The sequence below is a fragment of the Euphorbia lathyris genome, chromosome 10 (assembly GCF_963576675.1).
Source record: "Euphorbia lathyris chromosome 10, ddEupLath1.1, whole genome shotgun sequence".
NCBI classification, from domain to species: Eukaryota; Viridiplantae; Streptophyta; class Magnoliopsida; order Malpighiales; family Euphorbiaceae; genus Euphorbia; species Euphorbia lathyris.
Genome location: NC_088919.1, coordinates 3,734,018 through 3,744,388, shown reverse-complemented (window position 1 = coordinate 3,744,388; position 10,371 = coordinate 3,734,018). Strand labels below are relative to the sequence as shown.

Genomic DNA, 10,371 nt, shown 5'->3' with positions numbered 1-10,371 from the left:
TGGGCATGCGCCCGGCTTGGGCCGGTCCTATGCTTATAATAAAACTTGACGAGTCCAAATCCAGTCCAGCTCGTAATAAATTGATTCGGGTTCGAATTGGGTTCGGGTTGGACTGGGCTCGAGCCTAAAATATGAATCCTAAGCCCGCCTGTTCAAACTCATCTGTATATTAAAAAAAAAAACAATTAAAATGTCACACTAACTTTTCTTAATAAAAAAAAAATAGTACATACAACACAAACTTAATAAGTTTGGAAAAATTCTAATAAACTAATTATCTATTGAAACATCAAATCCAAAATAAATTCTATCATCTCATAAAAAAATATAATTAATTTATATTTATAAATTATAATATATATAAATATATATGTATATAGTATATCGGGTCGGACCGATGGAAAATTTATATAGCTCAACCCGTCCAGTTTTTGGCGGGTTTATACGGGCTTGAGCCGGGTCGGGCCTGACACTTATTTCATGTATCCAAGCCCGGCTAAATAGGCCTAGGCGGACCGGGCAGGCTCGTCAGCCCATGCCCAGGTCTACAACTAATAGATTATTAGCAGGATATCACCATTGTATTACATCCCCGACAAGCTTATGACAATTGTTCGGCTAGTATGACAATTGATTGGCTAGTAAAGGGAGCCACTTTCATTGATCGAGAACATTGATGGTAATTAGATTCGGTAAACATAAGAACCACCTTCACTGATCGAGACTATTGATGGTAATTGGATCCGGTAAGAACATGAGAAATTAGAGTTAGAGACGTCTCATGTGCAGGGAGGAAGTAAGGACTTTGTGAAGTAATTTGATTTGCATTTGTCATTTAGAAATGAAGAAGAGAAAAAATTTCAATTTTAGCGGAAAATTCGCTCCAATACCGTCATAAGAAAATAGTTCAATGTATTCAAATGAAATAAAGTCAAAATGAAAAGGAATTCATCACATTCTCGATAATGTCATTGTTGCATATATACTTAAGCCCTTGTTTGGGAGGAGGTTAATGAGAGTAAATGGGAGTAATGGAAGGTTAAGTATTAAGTTAACCTTGTTTGGGAGTTATTTTTTGAGAGTAAGTGGAGGTTAATGGGGTTAAATGTTTACTTCCTCTAACCTCCAAACTCTAACCTCCAAATTGGGGGTTAATGGGAGTAACGTAAACTTTTTAAAAAAAATTTGTCTCTGCAGTGTAAATTTAACCTCCATTCCCCTCCATTTTTAAACTCCCAAACAAGGTTAGACATTTAACCTCATTTACATCCTATAAACTCCCAAACAAGGTTAACTTTTAACTTTCCATTCCATCACTTCCCTTCCCTTTAACTCTCACCTCCATTAACCTCCAAACTCTCAAACAAAGGCTAAGCTAAAAGAGAAAAGATACAACTGAAAAGTTAAAAGCAGGAAAGGGGCAAATTAGGAAAACAAATAACTAACTTTAGGGTATTGTGGAAAATGAAATCATAACCGCTTTCATGCTTCCTTCATTTCATTCTTTTTTTTCCGATGAATCTAATGGCAATAATTGCATCATTGGTGTGACACAGATTGATGAGCTGATGAAGATGAATTCATTACAACTAGTTCTTGGAGATGTCAGATTTGTTGCGTTTTGCGAAGCCACGGATTGATACAATAATAGAACTAGCCGTTATGACTTCATCTTTGCCAACTCATCAATCCACGTCAAACCAATGATACAACCGCTGCCGTTAGATTCATCAATGAAAGAATAAGGAGCATGAAGGCAGTTATGATTTCGTTTTTCATAATACCTCTTAGTTAATTATTTGTTTTCCTAGTTTACCATTTTCCTGTTTTTAGCTTTCCAATTGTACCCTTTCTCTGTGTAGCAGACTACGTGCAACAATGAGATTATCGAGAATGTGATGAATTCTCTTTCATTTTGAGTTCATTCAATTGGAATACAATGAACTATTTTCTTATGAGTCATGTTGCTCAAAACAAAATGATGGATGACCTGTTACTAGGCGTGAAAAATGCGGAACCTGTCGCCGATCCCAGTCCCTAGTCGGTGACCTGAGCCCATGAAATGGTCTCCATGCACTACCCTTGCTTCTCGAAGATGTTCTGATAATGAGTTGAAGCTCTTGCACACTTACAACTTTATTGGAACCTGTCATGGTTAAATTCAGAAATTTTCTAGTTAAAAAATTTCTTAGAACCGACATCCTTTGAATTATACTTATGATCCAGAGATTTCCAAAGTTCTTTTTATCATTTTCTAGACACTATAAAGTGCATTAGTCATGCCGTTTAAAATATAATTTCGGCAAAAAAAGACAGAACGCTTTCATGCCCCCATTACATTGAACGCGGGTAACAACATCTACCTCATCCTCTTTTATAATAAAAGCATCATCCTTAAAAAAAATGAGCTAAGTTGAGCATAATCAAGTAAAATAACATTTTTTATGGTCACGTTCTAAAATTCAAACTAGTAGATTTTTCTAGCATTTCACTGTGGTTTATAGACATGCCCTTAGTGACTCTTAATTCATTTTTTTATTAATAATTTACCATTGAAGAATCTCTCTCCTTTCACTATTGGTAGATAGAATAATAATTAATAATAAAATAATAAATAAGGAGTGAATATAAAAGTATTGTTGGAGATGATATGTTGTAGTCACTTTTAAATCATTAAGAGTTAATTATTTATATTATTTTTAGAGAGTGTACTAAGAGTCTCTTGGAGATGCTCTTAGCTCTCTAAACTTTACAAGTGCCTCATCAGCTCCTTGAACTTGATTATTCCGTATCACCAACTCCCTGAACTTGTCCATAAAAATAGATTAGCTCCCTCAACTTTATAAGTGTTTCACCAACTCCCTAAACTTGCTTATTAGGTAACAACTAATTACAAAAACCGTAATACTACTTTCCAATCCTCAAAACTCTTATAATAGGTTGAAAGGTAGGAGAAGAGAAAAAAAAATTACCTCTCGAATATATGAAGATGTGATTTTAGAATTTAGGTTTAATAAGTTTTTGTATTTAATTGTTGCGGAATAAGCAAATTTAGGGAGTTAGTGAGACACTTATAAAGTTCAAGGAGCTAATCTACTTTTATGGAGCTAGTCTACTTTTATGGACAAGTTCAAGGAGTTGGTAATACGAAATAATCAAGTTCAAGGAGTTGGTGTTTAGGAAGTCAATCTACCGTTATGAACAAATTTAAGGAGCTGGTGATATAAGCCTATTTAAAAACTATAACAAAAACACTCATATATTGTATGATGTTTGCATTTTACCAAACACGTTATAAACATCAAAGGTTAGAAAACTAAAACCATATTCCTAAATTTTTTGAAGAATAAATAATGAAATTGTAAGTATAATTTACAGTTAACTGTCCAATGCTGGACCATGATTTGATGCCGGAAAGTGGTCTAGCCTACACAAGTCAAAAGGGAAGTTGGTTTGTCATGAACAACATATTTTTCTGCACAATTACAACTAATTTCTCGTCTTCTTCTTCTTTTTCCATCTACGGTGCTGGATGTGCTGCACTACACTTGCCACGCAACCAAATTGTACGCTTGTCGCCTTTGAGCGATAAGAAGAATTCCCTTGCATTACGATTGTCGAACAAATCAAGCGCCGCGAAATACATCCCTTCTTCCAAACCTTGTATTGCGTCCAACTCCTTAATACAATCAGCGACACCGTATCTCTCATTGACTTTTGTTATAGCAGCTGTCCTCATCCTCGACGCAGCTGCCATGTGCAATATTGCTCTTGCAATGCCATCATCAATCCCTTTGCGACCTCTTTTACGATTAGCAGCACTCATGCTGTCCATTGCAGTAGCAGCACTATGCATCATATGCTTGGCAGGTTGAGATGTGGTTTGTTGATACGTTGCTCGTTGAAATCTTTCTTGGTTGTCTGCCATATACTCCCGATCATCAGATTCCGAAGAGGATTCTTCCCCTGGAGTAGGAGCTGGTAACTCTTCTTCTTTAATAGTGTTCACACAGGGAATGGGTGAAGGAACTTCTTCTTGTTCAGCAGATAAATCATGTTTTCCGTTAGTAATCGGTTCGCAGAAAATCACACCAAGCTGTTTATAAAAGGGACAGCCACTCATTCTTATGGGCTCAGCATCAGGATGTCCCTACAAGTCAACGTTTTACAGCGAGTTAAAGACGAACAATTCAAAGATTCATAGATCAATCGCTTGCCCGGTTTGGTGGAACACCTACCCCTATAATCTGGATAAATATTATAGGCTACTATGGAAGTAAAAGCTGCTTCACAAATCATTCCATGGCATTCTCATTTCTCAAGGTCAGATCCTCACCATATAATTTCTAGCATGCTCATCTATGTTGCATGACACGGACACAGAAACAAACAACGAAAACATTATTTCTAAAACATAACCTTCAAACAAAAACAGACACTGAAACAAAAACGTAGAACAGCTACTAAAGAGAAGTGTCCGTTCAACATAGATGCTCATCCATTAAACCCAGAACAACAATAAAGGGAGGCCCGGTGCACGACACATCCCTGCTAAGTGAGGGTCCGGGGAGGGGTCCCACCACAAGGTTGTATTGGGGGCAAGCCTTCCCCTCCCAACTTTTTGGCAAGAGGCTGCTCCTAAGACTCGAACTGTGACCTCTCGGTCACACGGCAACAACATAGTAGCCAGCGAAGAAGTCCGCTGCAAATTATAGGTTGAAGAGAGGTTCTTTCAAGGCAGGAAATATTATAATTCACACAAAGGCAAGAGACAGAAGAATCATACCTTCAAGTATTGGTTCCATGAATCATTGCTGGCTATAATGATCCCTGAAGATTCATCCAATCTGAAATCACTTCGACTGAGGAGTGACTTCAATATGGAATGCTGCTTCCTCATGATACAATATCTGTTCTTCAGCTGCTCTGTATCCCATTTCAGGCCAGTCTTTTGATAAAATTCATCACACATAAACTTCCAAGCTTTTTTGCTAAAGGAATTATTGCTTGTTCTGTTCCCTTTTTGAACCTCTTCAACCATCAAGTCTGCAAATATCTTAGTAAGACCATTTGTCCACCTTGCCCGTATTTGTGGTTCTGATTGCTCACTTGACCTCAAAACTCGACTTGACATCATTTCAAGGTTGAATATCCAAACACTATCAAATTCCACAATTTTAAAATGTTATGAAACTTTTACAGTTGAAAACATGATCTTCTACAGCTGAATCAAATATCAATTACAAAAATCAACCATCTAATTCAGCGAATTCCGTAGCCTAACTCCAACTTCTAACCCTAATTCCTTCACAGTTATGGTTTAATGACGATAAAAAAGATGATTGTAAGTGATTATTATATAACCAATTATTTGAAGGATTGATGACCAATAACTTAAATATTTAAAAAGATTAGCATCAAAATTCAAATTAAAGAAGTGTTGCATTGTAATGTGAAAATAGCTACATTCTAAAACCCTATAGAATACAGAATGAATGAACTGACCTTACGAACAAGACATTCCTTCGTTGCTCCGGAGCGATTAGACTAAAATGCGTATAAGTGTTTGCAAATCCCTAACTTGTCTGTTTCTGATAATCAAACGTTCGTTCGACTCTCTGCGACGTCCGATCTGCGCCACTCAGTCAGTGCATCGGAGGAGATGAAGCTAAAATAAAATTACCTGCGGCTAAAAGATGTCGTTTACTCATCCGGTCCATCCAACTGACCTTCAGAGTTGTCAAGAAGAGGGCTCAAACATAGGGATCGCAACAGGTAGTGTACCCGCGGGTACCCGGCACTATCCGACCCTAATGAGACTACCGTACTCTGTATAAAAGGGTACCCGCGGGTACCCGGCACTACCTAACAGGTAGTCTACCCGACCCTAATTTTCGATTTCAAGTGCCTAGACGAGACCTAGGTGATTTAGACAGTCTTGGTTTTTAATAGTGCACCGGACTTTCCAAATATTCAGTGCATTATTAATACCTTTAAATTTTTTTTGGTTACGTATAAGTTAATTACAATTTATCAAAAGTGTAGAATATTTAAAGTATTATTAATATAGTTATCAATTTGAACTTTTTCGCTAGGAAAATTTAAAAGGATAAATAATTTATTAGTTCCTTGGTTTTTATCTAACACACTGTTTAGTTTTTCTATTTTGAAAAATACATTTTAAGGTCCCTATCTTTTGCCAATATTAACCTTGTGGTCATTTTATCTATTTTTTTAGATTTTTAACCGAACATATCTTAGCTTTTAAGACAACCACGATACAATACAAGTTGACCATGTTATTATATATATATATATATATATATATATATATATATATATATATATATATATATATATGCTAAAATATAACGATTACAAATCTAAAAAAACTAGATAAAAGGACCAAATGGTTAATATTGGTAAAAACTAAGGATCTTATAATGTGTTTTTTAAAATAGAGGGACTAAACAGTGTGTTAGGTAAAAACTAGGGGACTAATAAATTATTTACCCAATTTAAAATTACGAGTGTGTTTGAGTAGGGATGGCAACGGGTAGGGTACCCGCGGGTAATGGTATTCCCAAACCCTTACCCTTTTATTTTTTAATTACCTGTACCCGTCCCATTACCCTAACGGGTATACTTTTTGCATCCCATACCCTTCCCATTTAATTCGCGGGTACCCGCGGGTACCCTTACCCGTTAAGAATCAATCAATAAAAAAAATATTACAAGTTTAACAAATTATAAATTTAATAAATCATCAATCTAAAAATTGAATAATTTGAACCTTAATTAATAAAAATAAAGTAGCTTAGTGGTATCATTCAATTGTTGAAAAATAAATGGTTGGGGTTTAAATTTCATGTCTTACATCTAAAAAACAATGATATTTATTAATATAATTTTTTTTTATGACGGGTACCGGGTACCCTAGGGGTATTCCCATACCCGTCCCATTACCCTAACGGCTAATGATTTTAATCTCATACCCGTCTCATACCCTTTTATACAGAGTACGGTAGTCTCATTAGGGTCGGGTAGTGCCGGGTACCCGCGGGTACACTACCTGTTGCGATCCCTATGTTTGAGCCCTCTTCTTGACAACTCTGAAGGTCAGTTGGATGGACCGGATGAGTAAACGACATCTTTTAGCCGCAGGTAATTTTATTTTAGCTTCATCTCCTCCGATGCACTGACTGAGTGGCGCAGATCGGACGTCGCAGAGAGTCGAACGAACGTTTGATTATCAGAAACAGACAAGTTAGGGATTTGCAAACACTTATACGCATTTTAGTCTAATCGCTCCGGAGCAACGAAGGAATGTCTTGTTCGTAAGGTCAGTTCATTCATTCTGTATTCTATAGGGTTTTAGAATGTAGCTATTTTCACATTACAATGCAACACTTCTTTAATTTGAATTTTGATGCTAATCTTTTTAAATATTTAAGTTATTGGTCATCAATCCTTCAAATAATTGGTTATATAATAATCACTTACAATCATCTTTTTTATCGTCATTAAACCATAACTGTGAAGGAATTAGGGTTAGAAGTTGGAGTTAGGCTACGGAATTCGCTGAATTAGATGGTTGATTTTTGTAATTGATATTTGATTCAGCTGTAGAAGATCATGTTTTCAACTGTAAAAGTTTCATAACATTTTAAAATTGTGGAATTTGATAGTGTTTGGATATTCAACCTTGAAATGATGTCAAGTCGAGTTTTGAGGTCAAGTGAGCAATCAGAACCACAAATACGGGCAAGGTGGACAAATGGTCTTACTAAGATATTTGCAGACTTGATGGTTGAAGAGGTTCAAAAAGGGAACAGAACAAGCAATAATTCCTTTAGCAAAAAAGCTTGGAAGTTTATGTGTGATGAATTTTATCAAAAGACTGGCCTGAAATGGGATACAGAGCAGCTGAAGAACAGATATTGTATCATGAGGAAGCAGCATTCCATATTGAAGTCACTCCTCAGTCGAAGTGATTTCAGATTGGATGAATCTTCAGGGATCATTATAGCCAGCAATGATTCATGGAACCAATACTTGAAGGTATGATTCTTCTGTCTCTTGCCTTTGTGTGAATTATAATATTTCCTGCCTTGAAAGAACCTCTCTTCAACCTATAATTTGCAGCGGACTTCTTCGCTGGCTACTATGTTGTTGCCGTGTGACCGAGAGGTCACAGTTCGAGTCTTAGGAGCAGCCTCTTGCCAAAAAGTTGGGAGGGGAAGGCTTGCCCCCAATACAACCTTGTGGTGGGACCCCTCCCCGGACCCTCACTTAGCAGGGATGTGTCGTGCACCGGGCCTCCCTTTATTGTTGTTCTGGGTTTAATGGATGAGCATCTATGTTGAACGGACACTTCTCTTTAGTAGCTGTTCTACGTTTTTGTTTCAGTGTCTGTTTTTGTTTGAAGGTTATGTTTTAGAAATAATGTTTTCGTTGTTTGTTTCTGTGTCCGTGTCATGCAACATAGATGAGCATGCTAGAAATTATATGGTGAGGATCTGACCTTGAGAAATGAGAATGCCATGGAATGATTTGTGAAGCAGCTTTTACTTCCATAGTAGCCTATAATATTTATCCAGATTATAGGGGTAGGTGTTCCACCAAACCGGGCAAGCGATTGATCTATGAATCTTTGAATTGTTCGTCTTTAACTCGCTGTAAAACGTTGACTTGTAGGGACATCCTGATGCTGAGCCCATAAGAATGAGTGGCTGTCCCTTTTATAAACAGCTTGGTGTGATTTTCTGCGAACCGATTACTAACGGAAAACATGATTTATCTGCTGAACAAGAAGAAGTTCCTTCACCCATTCCCTGTGTGAACACTATTAAAGAAGAAGAGTTACCAGCTCCTACTCCAGGGGAAGAATCCTCTTCGGAATCTGATGATCGGGAGTATATGGCAGACAACCAAGAAAGATTTCAACGAGCAACGTATCAACAAACCACATCTCAACCTGCCAAGCATATGATGCATAGTGCTGCTACTGCAATGGACAGCATGAGTGCTGCTAATCGTAAAAGAGGTCGCAAAGGGATTGATGATGGCATTGCAAGAGCAATATTGCACATGGCAGCTGCGTCGAGGATGAGGACAGCTGCTATAACAAAAGTCAATGAGAGATACGGTGTCGCTGATTGTATTAAGGAGTTGGACGCAATACAAGGTTTGGAAGAAGGGATGTATTTCGCGGCGCTTGATTTGTTCGACAATCGTAATGCAAGGGAATTCTTCTTATCGCTCAAAGGCGACAAGCGTACAATTTGGTTGCGTGGCAAGTGTAGTGCAGCACATCCAGCACCGTAGATGGAAAAAGAAGAAGAAGACGAGAAATTAGTTGTAATTGTGCAGAAAAATATGTTGTTCATGACAAACCAACTTCCCTTTTGACTTGTGTAGGCTAGACCACTTTCCGGCATCAAATCATGGTCCAGCATTGGACAGTTAACTGTAAATTATACTTACAATTTCATTATTTATTCTTCAAAAAATTTAGGAATATGGTTTTAGTTTTCTAACCTTTGATGTTTATAACGTGTTTGGTAAAATGCAAACATCATACAATATATGAGTGTTTTTGTTATAGTTTTTAAATAGGCTTATATCACCAGCTCCTTAAATTTGTTCATAACGGTAGATTGACTTCCTAAACACCAACTCCTTGAACTTGATTATTTCGTATTACCAACTCCTTGAACTTGTCCATAAAAGTAGACTAGCTCCATAAAAGTAGATTAGCTCCTTGAACTTTATAAGTGTCTCACTAACTCCCTAAATTTGCTTATTCCGCAACAATTAAATACAAAAACTTATTAAACCTAAATTCTAAAATCACATCTTCATATATTCGAGAGGTAATTTTTTTTTCTCTTCTCCTACCTTTCAACCTATTATAAGAGTTTTGAGGATTGGAAAGTAGTATTACGGTTTTTGTAATTAGTTGTTACCTAATAAGCAAGTTTAGGGAGTTGGTGAAACACTTATAAAGTTGAGGGAGCTAATCTATTTTTATGGACAAGTTCAGGGAGTTGGTGATACGGAATAATCAAGTTCAAGGAGCTGATGAGACACTTGTAAAGTTTAGAGAGCTAAGAGCATCTCCAAGAGACTCTTAGTACACTCTCTAAAAATAATATAAATAATTAACTCTTAATGATTTAAAAGTGACTAAAACATATCATCTCCAACAATACTTTTATATTCACTCCTTATTTATTATTTTATTATTAATTATTATTCTATTTACCAATAGTGAAAGGAGAGAGATTCTTCAATGGTAAATTATTAATAAAAAATGAATTAAGAGTCACTAAGGGCTCGTTTGGTTCGCGGAATAGAGGGGGAATAGAA

The 10,371-nt window shown here is 36.6% G+C and overlaps 2 protein-coding genes across 2 annotated transcripts; one reads left to right on the top strand and one right to left on the bottom strand.

The window, feature by feature from the left end:
* Window positions 1–3,327: 3,327 nt before the first annotated feature.
* Window positions 3,328–5,810, bottom strand: LOC136208151 (uncharacterized). Its single transcript, XM_065998964.1, has 3 exons — window positions 5,506–5,810; window positions 4,787–5,159; window positions 3,328–4,150 (listed from the first exon to the last, which is right to left on the bottom strand). The coding sequence occupies exons 2-3, from the start codon at window positions 5,135–5,137 to the stop codon at window positions 3,521–3,523; spliced, it is 981 nt and encodes a 326-aa protein (XP_065855036.1). The 5' UTR covers window positions 5,138–5,159; window positions 5,506–5,810; the 3' UTR covers window positions 3,328–3,520.
* A 1,254-nt stretch (window positions 5,811–7,064) lies between these two features.
* LOC136208104 (uncharacterized) lies at window positions 7,065–9,520 on the top strand. The gene is made up of 3 exons (XM_065998935.1): window positions 7,065–7,342; window positions 7,689–8,061; window positions 8,698–9,520. Exons 2-3 carry the CDS (start codon window positions 7,711–7,713, stop codon window positions 9,325–9,327), a joined length of 981 nt encoding a protein of 326 aa, XP_065855007.1. The 5' UTR covers window positions 7,065–7,342; window positions 7,689–7,710; the 3' UTR covers window positions 9,328–9,520.
* The last annotated feature ends 851 nt before the right edge of the window (window positions 9,521–10,371 follow it).